The 23224-nt window shown below is 43.6% G+C and overlaps 1 protein-coding gene across 6 annotated transcripts in view; it reads right to left on the minus strand.

Annotated features, from left to right (window-relative positions):
• The window catches only part of UAP1 (UDP-N-acetylglucosamine pyrophosphorylase 1), a 40643-nt gene that overhangs the window by 7283 nt on the left and 10136 nt on the right, over positions 1–23224 (minus strand). For 4 of the 6 annotated variants that reach the window (XM_042924533.1, XM_042924534.1, XM_042924532.1 and 1 more), the window contains exons 3-9: positions 14347–14551; positions 11874–12049; positions 9865–10037; positions 5317–5510; positions 4268–4408; positions 3020–3208; positions 1862–1912 (exon numbers count right to left, since the gene is read on the minus strand). In XM_042924533.1, coding sequence (XP_042780467.1) covers positions 1862–1912; positions 3020–3208; positions 4268–4408; positions 5317–5510; positions 9865–10037; positions 11874–12049; positions 14347–14551 — 1129 coding nt within the window. The remainder of the gene's footprint in view (positions 1–1861; positions 1913–3019; positions 3209–4267; positions 4409–5316; positions 5511–9864; positions 10038–11873; positions 12050–14346; positions 14552–23224) is intronic. The other 2 variants (XM_042924535.1, XM_042924536.1) reach the window with 2 other exon arrangements.

Consider the following 23224-nt stretch of genomic DNA (forward strand, 5'->3'; position numbering starts at 1 on the left):
AACGGAGGTAGCTGGCTGCTGATTTCAGCTCTGTCATTAAGAAACTATTTCACTTTTTGAGGTTAAAAGCTGTGGCTCAGGGTGCCTGGGTGGCTCAATCGGTTCAGCCTCTAACTTTGGGACAGGTCATGATCTCTCAGGTCATGAACTCAGCTCATGAGTTCAAGGCCCATGTCGGGCTCTCCACTCTCCGCACAGAGCCTGCTTCAACGCCTCTGTCTCCCTCACTCTCTGCCCCTCTTGTGTGTGTGTGCTCTTTCTTGCTCCCTCAAAAAATATACATTAAAAAAAAAAAAAAAGGCTGTGGCTCAGTGAGAAAGATATTTTGGGTCAAAAATCTATTTCTTAAATTATAAAAGCGCCTTGCTCCTGCAGCGCCTGGGTGGTTCAGCTGGTTAAGCGAGCGACTTCGGCTCAGGTCACGATCTCACAGTTTGTGAGTTCGAGCCCCACATCAGGCTCTGCGCTGACAGCTCAGAGCCTGGAGCCTGCTTTGGATTCCGTGTCTCCCTCTCTCTCTGCCCCTCCCCTGCTTGTCTGTCTCAAAAATAAATAAACGTTTAAAACAAATAAAATAAAATAAATGAATAAAATAAAAGCACCTTGCTTCCGTATTTTAAAAATGATGGATGGGGCAGAAAATAACACAGTGTTCTGCATCTTGGTTCCCAAAGGCATGAAGGGCAACAGTCACCTTTGGTTCCTATAAGAAACTAGCCAGAGCTGTGATCCCACTTCCTCGTCTACGGGCAAGGAGACACCGACACCGACAGGGACCCATCTCCATAGGGAAAAGGTGAGTGACACAGGCAGAAAAAAAAAGGAAAAACAATCACAAGGACGAAAAAGATATCACATCCCTGTGGCTACTTCTTTTCTAAAAAAATTTTTTTAATGTTTGTTTATTTTTGAGACAGAGAGAAACAGAGCATGAACGGGGGAGGGTCAGAGAGAGGAAGACACAGAATCTGAGCAGACTCCGAGCTATCAGCACAGAGCCCAATGCGGGGCTCGAACTCACGGACTGTGAGATCATGACCTGAGCCGAAGCCAGACGCTCAACCGACTGAGCCACCCAGGCATCCCCCCCATCCGTGGCTACTTCTGAGAGAACTCTCATCTCCAGATCCTCCGCCCTGTACGTTTCCCAAAGTATCTTCGACGCTTAAAACTTCTAACTAAATAACTTTTCAGACGTAGCAAGAACACCAGACTGCCTCTTTAGCTATAAGGATAAGGGCTTTTGCAAACGCCATCAATACCCCGATGAGACAGGATTTGTGTTACTTCTAGCTGCAAATTATCTGCCATTCAGACAAAAAGCTTCTTTCTTTGGGCGCAGGATAAGAACTGACTAAAATTAACACACAAAATTAACACACGGAAGGGAGCTGTTAGTATGAGAAAACACTAAAAGAACAGTTTTCTCTATGTTAAGAGCCATCAGACACATCGGAGGCCGCTAGCTTTATACTGAGAGCACATCTCCAATTCAGTGAGACACCTCTTCAGAATGCTCTTCTTATCTAGCTGATGCTGGGGTCTCCACTCGCTCTCCCGGCCTGGAACTTGCCCAAGGCCTTACCCATCACTAGTGGATCTGTCACTACAGACTCAAACGTCCACGTCAGATTCTCTAGTAGAGCATGCTCCCCACTGCCAGCATGCACGGAGACTCTGAGTTAGTGTCATCCCGACAGATCCCGGCCACCAAGTAAGCGCAGGACACCCCCACCAAAGCTTCAACCGTCCACCCGCCCCGGACCACCAAAGGGCAGAGCACTAAAGCTACAAACGCCAGTTAGTATGGAGGGAAGCACAGCCCCGTCACCATGCACTGCGGGCAGGCTGGGATATTTACTTGAGATTGACATCAGTTGTGATGGTCTCTGACTTCCCATTTGTAGCACTGCTATGTAGGAATAAATAAGCATTAATGGGAATGGAAAACAAACCAAACAATAACAATGAAGTGGAAATGCAAAATATACTTGACTGAAAGGCATGTCGATGTATGGTAAATTATAAACTTGGCAAAAGAAATTGGAAGGGGTAAAAAAAAAAACTCAACGGCCAGCGACGAAGCATGAAGGACAACTGACGGGCCACAGAGCAAACCTGTTGACGAGACAGAGCCTGAACGTGGCTCCAGGCTGCGACACAGCCCAGCCCCGGCCCTGCTGGTAAAAGCACGCTCACGGACCAGTCAGCTGGCGGATGTTCTAATGTTCCCCAAGGCATTCTAGCGCTTTTGAGCATGCAGCCGGCCATTTTATCCGTTACGAACATAAATTACACGGCAGCCTGTTTTGTACGTAAGTGCACAAATATCAAATGAGTTTGAAGGGGGTAATTCTAGGTGCCAGTGAGGGTTTGATCATAAAATTCAAGAGTTAGCTTAAAAGTGCTTTCTCTTACACTTAAATAGCTAAAAGTGCCTTCTTTTTTCTAACTTTTAAATCCCAAAACATTTCTCAAGTTTGAGTATCAGTGAATGCCAGTGCCACCCCCTTCCTTTCCCGGCACCTCCCCCAGTGACCGTGAAGGAGCCGCGGTCGGAGGGGCAGCGGGCCGACATCTCATAGGTCGCATGTGGGTGGCGGGTCTCTGGCGGGAAGTGGCAGGTGGGGAGTCTCACAGATGGCACAAGTAGTGAGGCCACGGGCACGTGAGTGGCAACAACCAGTGCTCTCACTCTGCGGTGCAGTGTGCCCCCGGCGGGCTTTACCCATATGGCATGCCAACAGGATTCCCTCCTGACCGCCCTTCAGCAAGAGTCATACACGGACGTGGTGAACGCGTATCCAAAACGAGAGATTCAGAAGTGATTCCTCTTTAAAGGGAAGAAAAGCTATCACTCTCTTTGTAACGGGCAAAAGCCACCATACGCTGGGAACTGCCCACGTCAATACTATGCTTTTTGAAAAAACATCTAGGAACAGTCAGAGGGAGAGGAGAAAGGCCCGAGGAGACAAAGTCCAGGAAGCGTCCACACACACGAGATCAGACACTGACTTACCGAGGAATGGCTGGGAGGCGAGAGCCGTTTTCGTCTATGAAGTGGCCCCCCGCGTTGAGGACCCAGCAGTGATGAAGGGACAGCAGGGCGTGTCGCGCGGTGGTAGGATTGTCCTTCCCGTTCTGACTGTCCGCGTTCTTCAGCGGGGAAAACTCATCTTCACGTAGTACTTCATACACCACAAACTTCCTGGAGTGGAGCCATACAGGAACCACTTTATCACAAAGTTTAAAACTGTAAACACAGCTGTGATCCGTCTACACAGCTAAGCCCTGGTCCTCAACAGCTGGTCTTAACCTGATTCCAGACGAACACTGAAAGATATCCTGCTCGTCCCTAGACTACAGCTGGAATTCTTTTCTCCAATGCAAAAATGAGAAATTATTTTCACCCCAAACTACAAAACACTTCATCTTAAGTCAGAAAGGTCAGAAATCTTAATGCAAAACCCATGAGTATCTGTTCTGGGGGTGGGAAAGGGGGGAGGCGAAAAAAGATGCCTTAGAAGCCCACAGGGGAAGATGAATTTTATACAGCTAATTCGTCTTCTGCATTTGTACACTGGCCAAATTCGGAGCCACATACCTCAGCCTCGAATGTGATCTCTGATGGAGAGCTATAGAATCTAAAGTCATGTTCTCCGAAACACGTACTTAGAGGTCAGTAAGACAGCCTACGCACAAACTGGGCCAATTCCCTAGCTCAACCTTTCAGTCTCTTAGCCAAAGTAAGTGACAATTTTAACAAAATTTAACAATTTTGCAGGAGAGTCAGACAATAGACTAACGGGTGTAAAGAAAACATACAGGTTGGGGCGCCTGGGTGGCCCAGTCGGCTGAGCGTCCGGCTTCAGCTCAGGTCACGATCTCACGGCTCGCGAGTTCGAGCCCCCGCGTGGGGCTCTGTGCTGACGGCTCGGAGCCTGCAGTCTGTTTCAGATTCTGTGTCTCCCTCTCTCTCTGACCCTCCCCCGCTCGTGCTCTGTCTCTCTCTCAAAAATAAATAAACATTAAAATTAAAGAAAAAAAAAAAAGAAAGAAAGAAAACATACAGGCAACTCAAATCATACTCCCAGGTTGGCGCTTTGAGAGAATGATAATGAGTCTCGACAGGACACTCACAGCCACAACGCCACCCCTCACATACATGCTCCCGAGTGTTTGCAGAAAACAGCGTCCTGGCCTAACGGAGTGAAAGGCAACATTTCAAGACCTGTAGCTAATCTTACTGGTGCTGCTGAAAACATACTTTGCAAACTGGAAGATGTCAAAGACGAATTTTTCCATCTTTATTCCATTTGGTTTGTCTGGCTTAATTAACTGCCCCTGGGAATCCACGTAGGGAATCTTCTTTTGAGCCACATGGTGCTGCAACTGAGGTTCATAAATACTGAGTAGGGGAAAAAAAAAAAGACGTAATCACTTTCCGAAGTTAAAATGCCAGAAAATCCTATAATCACACTCAGGCACAAATGCACCCACAACCTTGCTAAGACTGTCAAAGTGAAGCGCATCTGGGAAGTTTCGGTTCGTGTTTAAATATGAAGTGAACAGATTTCCCTATCCACCTCCTTAGTTTTAAAAGAATCCAGTAACGATCTCCACGTTAAAGAGCACACACCACAGCTCACACCAATGTCTCTCCCAGTTTCCATGTCTTCCAAAAAAGGTTCTGTTCTTTGCCCCAACTTTCCCAACCGAGAGCCCCTGAAGTGTGGAATGGGAAGATGAGGATTGACAGTTGTTATGGACAAATCAACTAACACAGCTACAAAGCGCAGAGTGGGACGGGAGGTATTGTGGAACTGGAGTCAATACCCTACAGTAAAGCTCAGGGACTTTTTGAGAAGTAAACCATCATCATGAATGTCTAAAAGCTATCACGTGAAGCAGACAGTGAGAAGGTCCTTCCCTTAACAGACCGATGGATTAAAGAAGCTTCTGATGTTATGCTTTTATCCCACCACGCTGATTTCCACCCAGGTCTCCGCTTCCTTTCCCTACTGGTTCCTGAATGCTAGTCTGGGAGCCAGCTAAAATTGGGCGGGCAGCCTTTCAACACTAGATGACCTGCGTCCACCAGCAGGAATTCTGAGGCCCTAGACGCAGGGCAGACAGGCTCCTAGAGATGTGCACCCTATCATGTGAAAACAACAACAATGTGAGATAAATTTCCACTTGATGAGGGTGATCTTCAGGGGAGAAGATGAATTCCACAGAATAAGGACTTGGGTGTCTTCCTCCTTCTCAAGTGACTTAGTTCCTGAGTAATGACAGAAGAATCTATCTTGCTCATACTTGACAACATCTCTCAGAAACGGGACAGTGAAGAAGTGGTTGGCAATGTTCCCCGCATTGAACAGCAGTCGCCCGTCCGAGCTTCGTTTCTGAGCTGTTGCCAGGGAGATCTCACTATATTCCACCACCTGGTAGACTCCGTCCACTCGGCAAACCACTCCCACGGGCTCCGTAGGGTTCGTTTTCTCCACCACCTGCCCCAAGAAAGACAGCAGCAGGAAAAGAAATACGATCAAATGAGATATTGGAGATTTGCCATTTTCAAAAGCCACACCTACAGTCTTGCTTACATTGTCTTTAAGGCATTAAGTCAAAAGGAATCTCTAACTGCAGTCCACCACCTACCCATCTTTATATTCTTTGACAGACTACTGTCCAACTGGAAATGAAGTAAATTATCTCCTTCCTGTTTATCACCTAACTAAACCATGGAAGAGAAATGCCGTCACACACGCAGAGCCCAGAGGAAATCACATTTGACTGGGAATAATTAAATGAGGAGTCTACTTCCCCGCAAATACCTTATTTTAATTAATTTACCCTTAACGACACTCAACGGTTGAGAATAAATGAAATGAAATTTCTCTGGGATTCATTAATACAAACGTAAGGCATTTGGTCTCTCATTTCGTATTGCCTGAATCATTATTTCATTTGAAAATGGTGCTTCTTTTGTTTTCATTCATGAATACGGCATGTTCCTTGTTTTTCCAGGAGTTGGCGAGGAGGTAGGGGGCGTCAAGGCAGGCAGGTCACTGGGATCTGGCTCCAACTTCAATCAGAAAAGCCTGCCCAATACTTATCTGTTTTGCATGTTAGACTTTGTCTGAAGTTGATTCTATGCTTTAAAGAAAGTTTGAAAACCAGTGACTTGATCATCTATCAATGGCTCTAAGCTGGGGGGAGCTGAGAGAAAGGTGTATACCTAAATCACAGGGAAATGTAGAATATGTAATTTAAGAAGAAAAAAAAACCCTCACAAGTGATTCTGATACCCCACCACCCTAATCCAACACATCACTGACCTAAATGAAATGTTCAGAAGAAAATTACGTTAAGCACTGTGTGAGATACGCTAAAATAAAATCAAGATTCAGATGAGATGAATACCCGACAGAAGATTCAAACAACGGGAACGTTTTAAAGATACTGCTGTCTGCCCTGTTCAACTAGCAATCCAGCATGCTTTGGAGTAGTTTGAAAAATCTGTCCCCAAACTAAAAAGTCTATCCTAAGCATACATGAAATCCACATCAATAAAGTTAAAACTTTTCCTCCGCAATTGATTTCTTAAAATAAACCCGGCCAGCGGCAGTCTCCTCCAGACAACCAAAGCCACCATTGAGGACTTCGTTTACACAGCAATTACAGCGACAGGCACAGAGTCTAGCTCGGTGAGGCAGGGCTACCGGGCACGGAAGTCCGCTGTGTGGTTTCACTGTTTGCCACCCTGAAAGGAGCACACTGTTCAATTTTCTACCAAGGAAGTGGATTACACTGGGGGGAAACATACAACAAAATGATTTCCATCAATCACAGGCCTATGTGCAATTCTAATCTATCAACCCCTCACCCTCACCACCTCCACAGCTGGGGGTCTCACTAGACACGGAATTTGGAATAGAGTCCTCTCGCTCCCATTTAAACCTACACACACACACACACACACACACACACACACACTAGATTTTCCAGTCACCTCTGTGTGCCCCTACTCCGACCAGCCATAGAGAACAAACCTGAGCACATTCACACTTTACGGTTCCCAAGAGTTAATCTGTCAGCGAAAGATGTACTTCTATGACAACTCTTGACCCTCCAAATATTACAAAAGTCTAGATTACAGAAGAATGCATTTGCAAACTGCGTAAACGGAAGGTCAGTTTCCATTACACAGAAAGTTAGACAGCACAAAATTAAGAAGTTTGCTTGACTTTCTCCAAGGGAAATCCTGAAAAGCTGAGTTTGAAGTACCACTCCAAGCTCCAAGTTCAAGCTCAAAGCTCAAGCAACTGCTCTACAGAGTGACGACCTCCAGTTAACAATGGTTCCTGCCCGGTTAGCGCTGGGCTTCTGCAAACCACCACTCTAAGTCTTTTCTCAAGGCTCTCACTCCATGAAAAATACTGAATTCCTGAATTCACAAAGACGGGAGCCTTTTAAAGAAGTAATGAAAAGAATTCCACTACCACACTATGAATAACTCCCTAATTCAGATGTTCGTAAAAATATATCTCGATATCTTGGTTTTCAATTAAAACAAAAAGGGTGGGAGGGCAGATTACATAAAGGCTTTCTGCCATCTCTAAAAGTTTTTAACATACACCCAGTCTTACCGCAATTTGACAACGGAGTAGTCCATCTGACTACGTGGTCACTCACTGAGTGACTTCTGCATTATGTTCCAGACACAGAACTAAGCGGGAGGACTCAGAGTCCTGGAGAACCCACAGGTGGTGAAGAGGGACAGGTTACACCTGTATCTCTGTGTGACCAGTATACTCACAAATAGTAGTACATCTAATTTCAAGGTTTTTAAGCTGTCGGCAAAAACGTAATCACTCCTAAGAGTTTGGTTTTATAATGTGATAGCTTACTACAACTAGGAGTTGGGGAATGTGAATTCTAATCCTGTTTCTGTGAATGGGGATGAATGACCTTGAGCCTGGAGTTCACTTAGAACTGGGCCTCAGAGTGCTCGTTTCTGAGATCAAAGGGGCTGATGAGATGATCTCTGAGGTTCTTTCCAGGTTCGCCACTCGGATCGTATAGAATTTAAATTGACCTGAAGCCCAGAGCAGCAAAATTAAAGTTTCTGTTTTAGAAGGAAGAGTGACACCAAGCGGAGCAAAGTCAGAAATACAGTCTAGTTTGTTTTTTTTTTTTTTTTTTTTAAGGCTCAGCTACTTCAAATGCCCTGTTTCTATTATAATTTAATAACCATTTACAATACAGTGCAGATACTCATACAGTATTAAAACAGAGAGAGGTCTTAAATAACAGAACCAACTTTCTATTTTCAGAGTCTAGAAGAGTCTTACTGGGGTCTACCAGTTTAATTTCTCTAAACCCGCACTGGTAAATTTAAAACTTCAGCTTTTATGGCTTTGCATTAGATTTACAGATTAATTTTAAGAGAAATGACATCTTTATAATAGAAAATATCTCAAACCAAGGCTACGATATGCTTTTTATGGCATGCTTTTTAAATCCAAATATTTCAAATTTATATCTAGTCTAATCTGTTTGTGTCAGAAGCCTGTTTTATATAGCTTTTGCTTTTGGCAGAAAGGTCTTCCCTTCATGTCAGTATTTTTTTCTTCTAACATTTTTATGGGTTTTTTTTATACTTAACTTTGTAATCCATTTGAAACTGATTTTGGTATGAGCTTTGAGGATGAGATTTTACTTTATTTTCAGCCAGTTATCTCATTCATTTCCCCCACCGATCTGAAATGCCATGTGTTTACATACAGCATTCTTACGTGTACATGGATTGATTTCTGACTGCTCTACTCTGTTCCATCAACCTGTCATTCTACTCTGGTTTCAGGACTCCCTTTTTTTTATGTACAACCCATTTTAATACCTGGTAGACTGTCTCCAACCCTCCTCCCTCCTTCTCACCTTCTCTCAGCATTTTCCTGGCCATATTTACATGTTCTTTCTAAAGTTTACGATCATTTTGTTAAGTGTCCCCCAAATAGTCTCACTGGGACTTTGACCAAAATTGTGTTATACTTTAATTTGGTGAGAACTGATACTTTTACAGATTTCCAGAAAACAAGTATTGGTATTAATATTTTTAAATCTTTCGCAGTGTTTTCATGTTCTCTATTTTTTCCTAGAAACACGACACGTTTTGTTCACTGCCATATAGGCATGCCTCCTATATCATCATCTGTGCAACTAAAACAATGTTGAAAAGAAAATGGCAAGACCAGTCTTGTCACATGGCGATACAGACCTCCCCGCTTTTTCCCACCCACCCCGTCTATCTTAATATTAGTGTGTTATGTTGATGGCTGTCAAGCAGTTAACAATCTCCTTCATTGCCCTTCTCTATAAACTTTGTTTATTTCTGAGAGAGAGAGAGAGAGAGAGAAGGTGCAAGTAGGGGAGGGGCAGAGAGAGAAGGAGACAAAGAATCAGAAGCAGGCTCCAGGCTCTGAGCTGGCAGCACAGAGCCCGACACGGGGCTCAAACCCACGAAGCGTAAGATCATGACCTGAGCTGAAGTTGGACACTTAACCGACTGAGCCACCCAGGCGCCCCAAACACAGCTTGATATTAACGAATCCATCCCGGGCCTAGTGATGATCATTCACTTTCCCAGTACTTAACAAATCATCCACACACAAGCACAGAACATTATTTCTAGAATCAAAAGCTGCCAATTTAAGAGAAAAAGCAGGTGGGGGATAATTTAGTTACTGGAGAGAGAGAAAATATTCCAATCACCCTAATAATTCTAGTCTGAGTCCTGGAATATACATCCTGACAGAGCAAATCCACCTGGAGCCTCGCTACGGTTGGGAAAGGTGTTACCTTTGCACCACAATCTGCTCCTTTCTGGATGCAGAAGCCAATGAACCGGGGGTCTGCCACTTTCACCAGGATGTTGTCAACACAGTAGACGTGAATGCTCCAAATGCCTCTCTGTTCCATGTCCTCCACGATATTCTGGGCTGCAAGTGCCCGATAAAGACCACCATTCCCATCTGGGAAATAAAAGAGCCCATTAGTAGCACACCAAAACCCATTCAGAAGGTACCGCCAAACTGTTACCTGGGCTAATGCTGTCAAACTGGGGTGAAGAGCTCTGAAAAGCAGTTTTACATCACAGTGTCAAGAAAAGTATCCGTAAGGAAGAATGGGGGTGTCAAAATATTACACTACATGACTGTGAAAGTAATTTAGCAGAACTGAGAGGGTAATGTTAATGCAGGGCCAGGCAACCCAAAGACCATACGTCTCTTTTTAACTCAGCCCTTTTAACCATTTAGCCCATAATACATTGGGAAATATAAAATTATTTATCAGGTAATGATTATTTCATAACATTTCAAGCGTTGCTAATATTTGTACGATTCAAGTTAGCTCTGTGTTTACAGCGCCATCACTGACAATTTCCCCCATCTCAAAAATAAAAATACATGAGCATATTATACCAAATAACTCATTAGGAAACCAGGTTAATATGAAGGTCAGATTTAAAATAAATATAGGTAAAAGCCTCTTCTTTCACATCTATTTTTAGTGCTGCTTTAATGTACTTCTTCCATCAACACTCGCAGCCTCAGCTTGAAAAACTGGACAACTGCGGGGCACCCGGGTGGTTCAGTCAGTTAAGCGTCCAACTTCGGCTCAGGTCATGATCTCGTGGTTTGTGGGTTCGAGCCCCACGTCAGGCTCTGTGCTGACCGCTCAGAGCCTGGAGCCTGCTCTGGATTCTATGTCTCCCTCTCTCTCTCTGCCCCTCCCCTGCTCTTTCTCTCTCTCTCAAAAATAAATAAACATTAAAAAAAAATTTTTTTAATTGGACTTTTTTAATTGGACAACTTTTAATTGGACTTAAAAATAAAGTGTTCCATAATTAAGAAGGAAAGAAAGCATTAAGATGACACAAAAGCCTATAGCTGGAGACTACCACCGTTAACACTATTATTTGTCCCCTTTCAGCCTTTCCTCCAAGCAAAGATTCACATAGATATGAATCTGTCCACACGGTTATTTTTCTAGTGGGGATCACAGTCAGGGTCGCTGCATGTGTCTACACTGGCAGCGTGCCGACGGGTCTAGGATCCTCTAGCAGGCTGCAGCGGGCACACGCCACCTGCAGGCGCTCAGAGCGGTGGCCCAGCCATACTGGGCGCGCAGCGTCACGCTTCCCATCGAAAGTTAACCTGAAACTACTTCTCTGTGTCATTTAGGCCTCCACAGTTGTTTTAGGACAGTTTGAGAACCATTACTATCGATAAACTACATTTTAACCTCTTATTTATGAAACAGTAAACGGTTCCCAATCTTTCACTACGAGAAGTAATGTAGCCACGAACCCTGCTGATGTAAAACACTGGGTAAAGACACCGAGTACCCCACACGCTGCCCAAGTTGCTCTCGCGGGCAGACATTCACACTGTGAAAGTGTACCATGTCACCCGCTGGTATTTTCAGTTTTTTAAATCATTACCAAATGGGGATACAATTTTAAATATGAATTAAACATTGATTTTTTAAATCCAAATCACTGGGGCGCCTGGGTGGCTCAGTCGGTTAAGCATCCGACTTCAGCTCAGGTCATGATTTCATGGCCCATGGGTTCGAGCCCCACATCAGGCTCTGTGCTGACAGCATGGAGCCTGGAGCCTGCTTCGGATTCTGTGTCTCCCTCTCTCTCTGCCCTCCCCCACTCAGGCTCACATGTGCACACACTCTCTCTCTCTCAAAAATGAATACACATTTTAAAAAGTTTTTTAAAAAAAGGAAGAAAACCAAATGGAAGGACTTATGTTACTACCATTTCCAGTCACCCTTAAGTAAGCATGCTTACAAACCTGGAGCCATAGAAACCTTGTTCTTGTCTTCCAAAATAATCTTCCCATCAAAACTCATAGCAGGGAGCATTCCCTGCTGAAAAAAGATTACATTCTCTTTTTTTAAACCAAAGTACTTGTGCTTTGTGAAGAATTCCTTTGTAGATTCCATTGTTCTGCCACTGGTCATTATATACCTTGCAAGAGAAAAGTAGACCTTCTAAGCCATAGGGTCATGTGAATCAGGGCACAATTCAATCTTGTCTATTTTCTAAGCTAAAAAAAAAAAAAAAAAATCACTGAGCACACTGTCTCTTTGTTCTGACCTCCTTCATCCTCTTCCTGGATAAGGGAGCATTAGCAGCTACCCATGGGGAATTTCTTCCAGTAATTTCATCAACCTTTACATGTAAAATACGTCTATGTGACAATATTACACGTACCTCCTGCAACAGAGAGCCTGTAACTGGCTTAAAAAAAACATTTTAGAACTCTGTGAAAGGTGTATTCTAAATTTAAAACTCCTATTGTAAATAAATAGGGAGAAAAGGGTAAATGTAATACAGTGTAATGATCTCTCATGGTTCTTTTTACTAAAGTTTTGAAATGTAATCTGGGCTCTGCTCACCCTCCATTTAAAATCATAAAAGTGTAAATATACTCTCTGTTTTCACAAAAATCCAACCCCCGCTAGTATGGCAAAGGAGGAAAAAACCCTATCTAAAACCACAGTTAGTGACTATAGTAGCTCCTGCCCTTACTAGAATGTAAACCACATACATATAAGGAGGGATTTTTGTCCGTTTTGGTTGCTGATCTATCCCCAGTACCTAGAAGGAGGTATGCAGTATCTGTTGAATGAATAAAGAAAATGGTGTAATTTCCCACCATACTAGGTATCTGTCTACTTAACAAATTATCCTGGGTATTTTGAACTCTGACTACAAAGAGGTGGCTAAATCACTCTGCAGCAGAAAAGCACAGAGATCCTGAGCTGTGAGGAAGAAGAGGGAAGAAAATCCAACATGATGGCGGGAACCAGGGCCTTAAACAGAATACCGGCCACTCAGAACACAGACGTCCCGCAAAACCCCCCGAAGGAATCAAGATGAAATAAACAGTTTATGGCCAATACTCATGTTGAGAAGAGCTAGCAAAGCTGGGAAATTTACCAACAGCCTATTTTTAAAGGCATCACAGAGCTACAGAAGCAACATGGATGGGAACTAAAATTCCAGACAGTGAGAATCTTTCCAAGAGGGGCTAAGGATACGCAGCTGCTGCCTTTTCCTGGGGGTATTTGCCGACTTGGGATACAGGCTAGTGGTAGGAACTCCAGCTTGGACCAGGCGGAAGGAGAGAGAAACCAACAGAGCTTTGGTTGGGTCACATGGGGCTAAAATAACAAGATCAGGGACTTGAGGGATCTCAAACACACAGCTGGTTTCCCCCTCAAAATGTATTTCCAAAGCTGCTCTGGGAAAGAGATTTAAGAGCCAAATCAAAAACTTTTACAAAGCAGAGCAGAATTTCCCATAGTCTCTTGGTGCTCAGGACACCGACACTGGCCAGGGTGAGCCCTAGAGCACAGCTTGCCAGCAGGCCCTGGGGATCCAGCGTGGTCCCCAGCAGAGAAATCAGTGGGGCTTTCAGCTGGTGTGTGTGGGAAGGGTGGGCTGTGGGGAGAGCGAGATAGCCTGGTACTTAAGGATAGGGGTTTCTAGACTGTGAGAACTCCTGGAGTGCCCAGGGCAGCGACTAAAAATAGACTCGTATCTCATCATCATGAAATTTCAGATGCCATAGATAAGAAGAGACCTTAGATGCTGGCCAGGGGGTGTGTGCAGGGAGAGACCGGGAAACAGAATGGCAATGGACCTGTCAACAACAATGATGGAAACAACAGAACAAGACCTTCAAATTTCAGAGGGAAACTGATTTTCAATTAGAAATTTATACATAGCGGGGCACCTGGGTGGCTCAGTCATTTAAGCATCTGACTTTGGGTCAGGTCATGATCTTACAGTTCGTGGGTTCGAGCCCCGCGTCGGGCTCTGTGCTGCCAGCTCAGAGCCTGGAGCCTGCTTCCGATTCTGTGTCTCCCTCTCTCTCTGCCCCTCCCTTGCTCGTGCTCACTCTCTCTCGCTCTCTCTCACACACACAAAATACATTAAAAAAATTTCTTTGAAGAAATTTATAGTTAAACTACCAATCAGTATCAAGTTTCTTTTTCTACACTGAGAAAACCCAATGAGTCCCCAGAGGTACTCAGGTAGGGATGTAAAAGTGGGAGGCGAATATATGCTGTGCATTAAGGCTACAGTGATCATCTATCTAGTTATACTACAGATTACTTTTAGACAGTAAATTACAGCTCCTGGGAAAACCATTATTAACAGGAAACATGTCTGCTTATGAATAAAGTCTACATGTATTTTGAATATCATAGACCGATATATGTTCACACACTCTCCCTTAATGAGGCATATCTTACCATGGAATGACACATTTGCTGCCATGGTATTTTTCAGCTAACTGTTGAAGCTTCAGGATACGCTCCGCCTGAATCTGAAAAAGCGTCTTGTGAGACGGCAAACCAACATCATACATTCCCTTGGGATATGCAACACCAAGTCTCGTCCCCTGCCCGCCAGCTAGAAGGAGAACTGCCACTTTGTTCTGAGAAATCTGGAAAAGTCCTAGAAAAGAAAACACTTGTATCACAAAACCTCCATAATTCAGCATTTAGGATTACTCATATAAAAAGTAGCAGCAAAGAATCACCCTATTTGCCTAAGGCAAAAAGAACAAGAAATAATCATCAATAACTATAGCTATCTTATTAATGAAAACATTTTTACTATTAAAAAATTGTATAACTCGGGGGGCACCTGGGTGGCTCAGGTCATCATCTCACAGTTCATGAGTTCGAGCTCCGCGTCGGGCTCTGTGCTGACAGCTCAGAGCCTGGAGCCTGCTTCGGATTCCGTGTCTCCCTCTTCTCTGCCCCTCCCCCACTCACACTCTGTCTCTCTCAAAAATAAATATACATCCAAAAAAAAATTTTTTTTTAATTATAGAACTCACCAGACACCAAATAATGAATAATATGCTTTAATGAGTTAAAAATTTTTTTTCCAGTAACATCACAAGGCAAAGCCCAACAGAAGGTCTTACAAGTACCTGACCGCTTATTAGATGTGGCAAGTCAAGAAAAAGGATAAAAGAAGATACTCAGGCTTCAGGATAAATGATGATGGTACTAAATTACCTCCAGCCCTATAAATCGATCAGTAATAAACAATTAATTCATCAATGAGCATGCAAACTTACCAGACACGCCAACCTCCAGTAAATGTACAGAAAAGAAACCCGCAGGAAAGCAAGGCAGTATGGTGGTCAAGAAGGCAGGACACCTGGGTTTGCAACCTAACTCAACTGAAAAAGCTTAGAGGATCTGGCTGCAAAAAGGCAGCAGGAGACTCTGGGGGGTGATGGAAATGTTCTATATCTTGACTGGGGTGGAGGTTACATGAGTGTATAAACACGGCAAAAGCTCCTACAACTAGTGCATTTGATTGTATGTAATCATTCATTAACAGAATGGATTAAGATGCACCCGTGTTGGGGGATTTTTAAGGGCCATCTACACCAGCTCACAAGAATGTGAAACTCAGAGTCTTTCTGTTGATGATTTAGTTCTGTTGCCTGCAAGCCTGTCGGTCTTCATCAGCTGAATACTCAGCAGTAGGTAAGAACCAAACATAATGCCTGGATAAAAATATTATTCTCTGAATTAAAGTAATTCAAGATGGATTTAAGATCCAAATGCAAACACGTAAAACTGTAAATGTTACTAACCACAGAGGCTCTCGGTTTGAATTTAAAACAAAAAAACCAAAAACAAAATCTTGCCCTCTGTGGTTTCTAAGAGGCATCTCATTATGCGAAGCCCGGACCAGGTCAGCATCACAAGGCAAAGGAGCTTATGGGGAGAGGCAACACAGAAGCTGGGTCTCTGGGAAGCGAGAAAAGCCGGAAAATGCCAGATGAGATAAAGCAACGGTTGATGGGTTTCGTTCTTGTTTTCTGAATCTCACACTTGCCTTAAAATCCTCAAACCTGTGCACGAAGCTCGTCACTACCCAGAACTGCACACCGGCCCAGAGAAAGCAGTGGTAGCCAGCATCCATTATTATTATTTTTATATCCCTAGTGACACAGGTTTGTCTGATTCACCAACTTTGTCTTTACGCTTTTGATGTATTAATGAGGCCTTCCGAAAGCTAATATGTTAGTATATCAAGAACGTCAAGAAATATTCTAAACAAATCCATTGTAAAATCCAAACTTTCCCCAGTCCTAATTCTACAACCTATCTTCAGTAGGAAATACGTATAACCCAAGGATAGGATACAGCAACTATCCAGCTATCAAAAAACTTGAAAGGACATTGGATATCCCCATAATTTTCACTTCTGATGTGAAGCTAACCTCAGCTACCTGAGACCTAATTTTCTCTCTTGCTTCCTTGCCCAGAGGCAGAACTGTCTTTTTTTTTTTTTTTTTTTTTTAATGTTTACTTTTGAGAGAGACGGAGACAGAGCACAAACAGGGGAGGGGCAGAGAGAGAGGGAGACACAGAATCTGAAGCAGGCTCCAAGCTGTCAGCACAGAGCCAGATGCGGGGCTCCAACTCACGAACCTGGAGATCGTGACCTGAACCAAAGTCGGAGGGGCCGACTAAGCCACCCAGGCGCCCCCAGAACTGTCTTTTTATACTCTCCATGGCATTTCATTGTACCCTATCAGAGTCTGTTAATAAGATCTGGAGTAACATGAGACCCTAACTAGTAACCGTAATCGAAGAGGTAGGTCTTATTTCCCCCACGTCAGGGATAACAGGCTCAGAAAAATTAAAGGTCTTGCCCAAGGTCACAACACTAGAAAAGCTGAATAAGGCTTGGAACCTCACCCCAGGCCTATTCGCCACGCACTACACTGCCCCCAGCCTCTCTCTTCACACCCAAACACCGAACAGATAAATACATTACAGCGCTGTAATTTTTAGGGTATAAACTTCCCTTCCTATCTCTTTCTCGCCCTTTCTTCTCTTTTCCACTGAATTCATGAGAAGTGCTACTTTTTTTTTTTTAATCTCTCTTACCTACCACCCCACAAGGAAAAGCCACAGGGTCGAGCCCACATTCTCCAAAATTTGCCAAACACTGACCTCTCTAACAGCATCCCACATCTGTGTCCCCCTGAAGCAAGCACCACAGCCCCCAATGTAACAAAGACTGAGATGAAGTGAAGCATTCCGAAGGGAGCAGGGACAACACAAGGCAGGTTTGAAAACGGTTTTACATTTGGTTATTCCCTGAGCTATCAAAGAAACCACGGTTTCTAGGGAAGAAATTTAATTCTGCTGTCACTGACCCAAAAAGCATTATTTTAACGAAATACAGGGCCATAATCCCTTACACCTAATTCCGTGGGTCAGATTTGCTGACTCTTGACTTCAGCTCAGATCATGATCCCACGTTTCAAGGGTTTGAGCCCCGCATCAGGCTCTGCACTGGAGCCTGCTTGGGATTCTCTTTCTCTCCCTCTCTCTCTGACACATGTGTGCATGCTCTCTCTCTCTCAAAAAAAAAAAACTTTTTTAATAAAAAAAAAAAAAAAAAAGATCTGCTTCAGAAGGCAGAACTCTTCAAACTGTAGAAAATGAAATATAGTACATACACAACATTCTATGTTACCTCCAGCAAATCTGAGACTGGACCCTGTAATCCCATTAAGTGGGATAAATAAAGTTCATCAATAGTTTTGTGTCTGTTCGGGGCGCCTGGGTGGCTCAGTCAGTTAAGCGTCCGACTTTGGCTCAAGTCATGATTTCACGGTTCGTGGGTTCAAGCTCTGCATCGGGCTCTGTGCTGACAGCTCAGAGCCCAGGGCCTGCTTCAGATTCTGTGTCTCCATTTCTCTCTGCCCCACCCCTGCTCACACTCTGTCTCTGTCTGTCTCTCAAAAATAAATGTTGAAAAAAAAAGTTTCATGTCTGTTCAAGTTTGGTTTTGCTGCAAACCAGGCTTTGCACCATTTCAGAACTGCAGATAAGTAACTTTGGTCTGTCGGAACCCTCACATACCTCCAAAGGTGTCAGAATCAGAAATATTTCTAAACATCTTCAAAAAAAGTCCCAGATAAATATTGTGGACACAGAGGCCTTTGTTCTCTTTGTCGTATTTATTTTCTTCACGGAGCACATGTGTTTGAAGTTGTTTCATTGTTAATGTGGCTCTAGTCCTCCTTTCTGATGTCTTTCTTTTATCTTCGGTCCCAAGGTCAATTATCTCCCTCAGCCACCTTGCCCATGAATGGTAAGAGACTGCTCCCGGAGCCAGCCCCAAGTCCCAGCCTCATGTCCCAGCTCAGGTCACCTGATGACCACCCAACACCAACCAGTGCTTTCCACAGGCTCTAACCAGTTATCACAGTATCACGGTCTACACTTTTCTCTTCCCTGGATGAGTTCCCTGAAGCACTGCTTCATTCCAGTTCTCCAAAGTTTTCAGTTTTACAGCTCTCTACCCAGCAGCTCACAGTGGCCTCCTTCTTTATTCAAATACATGCTTCCTAAGCCCCAGCCTGCCATGCTTTCTTCAATCTTTTTCCCGTCTGCGGACCTGATTACCCATCCCATCACCGTGACCGAATAGCAGCACTGAGATTATGCCGGTGGGGTGTACGACTGTGGGCGGATCCACGTTCAAGTCTCATCTCCGTGGGACCACAGCTATTCCAATGAGTTACAACACAATCCACACGTACTGACAATAAACAGGTTTCTGCCTTAACCTCTTCCTGCTTATGCATCTCACTGATGAGCAGAGAAAAACGTGAGGACAGAAAGAAGCCCGTAGACCAGCTGCATTTTAAGAACCAAACGCAGCTACAGATGCTGAGAGCAGTATCAGATCGTGCGTTCGCTGGCTGAAGCCCTCCTCCACCTCAGCTGCGTCACTGCAATAAAAGTGCAATGTTTAAAAAGTGTGGATGGGGCGCCTGGGTGGCTCAGTCGGTTAAGCATCCAACTTCGGCTCAGGGCATGATCTCGTGGTCCGTGAGTTCGAGCCCCGCGTCAGGCTCCGTGCTGACAGCTCAGAGCCTGGAGCCTGCTTCCGATTCTGTGTCTCCTCATCTCTCTGCCCCTCCCCTGCTCATGCTCTGTCTCTCACTCTCAATAATAAATAAACGTTAAAAAAAATTTTTTTAAGTGTGTAACACATAAATTAGTATCTGTCTTACAATGACAGATAAAATACTGCTTGAAATTAAGCAGGCCAATAAAATTAGGTAAGCTGTTTAGTTACGTGGCAAGAATACTTGATTTCCAACTGTTTTTGTCACAGCATAAATTTTACGTGGGCACCGGGGCACCTATCGGAAAAATGTTAATTATTAATGTACTTAACCCATGTGACAATTAGGAAATTATGAGCTTCTATCCCCAAACTTCTTCTGCAGAAATATAGAAAAAAAAGGAGAAAGTACAGCCCTGTATCATCTCTCCATCCTTCTATTGCAGGGCATTTAATGACTTTCCCACAGAGGGGACCTATTATAGACCAAATCAGAGGTTTAAAAAAAAGAAAATCAAGCCTGAACGAGCAGTTTCCAGGGCTGGAGGACATCTCTTTCCTTGGAGAGTCAGGTGTCATAGGCCCAACGGCCTGAGAACTTTTCCTGATAACATTTATAAGAAACAAAGAGAAGGGTGAACAGCGGCCTGAAATAGGTCAAACGCTTCCTGGATAACTTCCGGCTTGGACTAGTTCCTCTCACACACTCTGACTTGGGCACGCGCCCGAAACAAGGAGGACAGCACAGGTGCAGGCGAGGCACAGCACCTGCCAGAACTTTCCATCTAAAATGTCAGCACTCCCAGGACGATGAGTCAGGTAAACAGGCTATTCGACAAGGGGAAATAAAGGAAGACTATCCAAGAATGTTACTCGAAAAGATATTTTAAGTCTTTAACTTTTCAGAATAGTAAAACTATGACTTGGGAGATTAACCATTTCCCAAAAATGTCAAGTACAAAAAGCAGACTAATAAGGGAAACCGCTATTTGAACCAGTTTTAGGTACTGGAGGATTATTGTGAATCTCATTAGGAATAAGAATAGCATCGTGAGTAGAATATCCGTATACACAGAGATGAATACTGAACTCAATTAGGGTAAAAATAACATGATGTTTGAGATTTCTCTTAAAGTATTACAGCAAAGAAAAAGAAAAGGAGAGATAGATGGTGGAAGAGTAGCAAAATTTTGGTATTAAACAAGGTGATACATATGTGAGAGTTCATCATACAGTTTTCATCTCTAAATATTTGTTTCAAAATATGCTTGAAACTTTTCATGACAAATTCATAAACAAGCCACAAAATTATACACAAACCATAATCCCAATGTGTGTGTGTGTATAAGAAAATACAATCAAATAATACTAGTGAGTATTTCTCTCTGACTTGTGGGATGGCAGAGATTTATATTTTTTCCTTTATAATTTTTAGTTATTTTTCCAATTTCTCTAAAATAAGCATGTTGCTTTTAGTCTTTTTAATGTTTATTTATTTGTTTTGAGAGAAAAAGAGTGCAAAAGCTGGGGAGGAACAGAGAGACAATCCCAAGCAGGCTCCATGCTGCCAGGGCAGAGCCCTACGTGGGGCTTGATCTCATGGACCGTGAGATTACGACCTGAGATGAAATCACGAGTCAGCCGCTTAACTGACTGAACGACCCAGGTGCCCCGGTACGTGTTACTTTTAAAATAAAACAAATCTACTGATAATATCACTGCACTAGATTCCAGAAAACATAGGAGGTAATGTTATGAATATATTTTTTCTAAACAGTCCACTTACTTTTCTACCACAGTGCTACAGTAGAGAAGCACCATTCAGATTAATTTTATAAATGTCTCACGGGCAAAAGAGGCTAATATTAGATATTAATAGGCTATTATAAAAGTGGAAGACTGTTTTGTGCTCGGTATAAGCACACATTTCTTTGATAAAGATGATTCTTTTAATCAAGCAAACATATTTTCTCAATGTAGCTTTACTAAAATGACATTCTCATAGAAGTTTCTAATTACTTCTCTCTCCAGATCTCAGCTTTGTAAAATAGAAATTTTTCAGTTACTCCTCTACATTCCATTTTCTACAACTGGCCAGAACGCCTTAAGAATTAAATTAAAGGGGGGCACCTGGATGGTTCAGTCAGTTGAGTGTCTGACTTCAGCTCAGGTCATGGCCTCATGGTTCGTGAGTGCTGGGCTCACTGCTGTCAGCTCACAGCCCGCTTCAGATCCTTCGTCCCCCACCCCCGTTCCTCCCCTGTTCACATGCTCTCTCTCAAAAATGAATAAACGTTAAAAAAAAAAAAAAAGAATTAAAGGGGTGCCTGGCTGGCTCAGTCAGTAGAGCATGCGACTCTTTTTTTTTTTTTAAATGTTTATTTTTGAGAGAGAGAGAGAGAGAGAGAGAGGGAATGAGCAGGGGAGGGGCAGAGAGAGAGGGAGACCCAGAATCCAAAGCAGGCTCCAGGCTCTGAGCTGTCAGCACAGAGCCCGACATAGGGCTTGAACCCACAATCTGCAAGATCGTGACTCAAGCCGAAGTCGGACACTTAACGGACTGAGCCACCCAGGCGCTCCTGGAGCTCTTGATCTCAGGATTGTAAGTTCGAACCTCACACTGGGTGTAGAGATAATTTAAAAATAAAATCCTAAAAAAAAAGAATTAAATTAGAATCCGATCTCTCTTCAACAAAAAGCACAGTGGTCACTTATGTATTGATCCTTCAGAAATAATTTTCCGCCCTAGGTGTGAAAATGTCCATTTTTGTGTCAGTAACCACCAGACATTCTGAAAACACTGTACAATGCTTTAATTTCCCCATCCTAAGGAGGGGAAGCAGGGGGCATTGTCTTTGAAACAACTGCCAGGATCTTCCTCCTATCTGAAATATAATGATTAGAATCTCCCCAATGGCAATCAATCTCTTCCCCTTGATAACTTACTGCAAAAACTTTACTTTGTGATCAATTTGCACACACGTGGAAGTTTCTGGCTAGTGAATGAAGAGTGACAAAGTCTCCTTCTTCACCCCTACTGTTTTAAACCACAAATAAGTATCGTTCCCTTGACAGTCAGCCAAAAGGCAGTTTTGTACTTGCTTGTAGTGTAGTTGGTTGCAATAGTTCCAGATTTCAGTTTAAATGGAAAGTCATACGTGTAGACTACTAGTCCCACGGATTCCAGCAAAAAGATCAAAAAGAAGACTCCAGTTATAGGAGGCTTTGATCGCTGCCCATGGTCCCCATTACATAAAGTCAAAGCTCTGGCTTTTCCATAAAAGTTACTTGGAAGACTTCATCCGCGTAAAATCACAAGGAGAAATCTAGGCAGCTGGGATACCTGAGCGTATAAAGAGCCCCGCATGACTTCCGCTCCGTTGTAGTAGCCTTTTTGAAACCCGGGGATGGAAGCAGAGGATTAATGAGCCCAGGGTTGGTAAGGGCCAGAGGATCACTACAGCTCCCCACTCAGAAGGATCCACCAGGAAGTGACTCTCTCACAGCTTAGTGGCAGAGCCCGATTCTAAGAAGAGAGGTTAGCCAACACCAAGCACTTCAGATCTAAAAGGGCACCTCCTAGAGATCACCCAATTATTTCAGGATTTTTTAAATAAAACTTCGTGTAAAGATCAAACACATAAAACACGTCAAAGGAGAACTGCTCTTAGTGGGGAGATGAAGGCGTTAGAGACCAAGCTGCTTAGTATCCATCCCCCACCCCACCCCACCCCGCCACATGAGAAGTCTCCCCAGCAGTGGAACCCCTTCCAAACACAGTTTGGAAATCAGTGAATGTGTATGCCCAGAGAAAGATATGGAGAGGTATACAGAGGTTGATGATGGCAATCATCTTTCTTTTTTGTGGGGGCAGGGAATGCCAAAGAACGCAAGACAAAATAGGGGTGCCTGGGTGGCTCAGTCAGTTAAGCGTCCAATGGCAGCTCAGGTCAGGAACTCGCGGTTCGTGAGTTCGAGCCCCGAGTCAGGCTCTGTGCTGACAGCTCGGAGCCTGGAGCCTGGAGCCTGATTCAGATTCTGTGTCTCCCTCTCTCTCTGCCTCTCCCCTGCTTGCTTGCTCTCTCTCTCTCTCTCTCTCTGTCGATCTATCTCAAAAAAAATAAACATTAAAAAAAAATGTTTTTAATAGCAACAGTATGGTACAAGTACAGACTACAAGACTGTATCTACAATATTATTACACATCTATAAAAGTAAATATACATA

This window comes from Panthera leo, chromosome F3 (genome assembly GCF_018350215.1).
Source record: "Panthera leo isolate Ple1 chromosome F3, P.leo_Ple1_pat1.1, whole genome shotgun sequence".
NCBI classification, from domain to species: Eukaryota; Metazoa; Chordata; class Mammalia; order Carnivora; family Felidae; genus Panthera; species Panthera leo.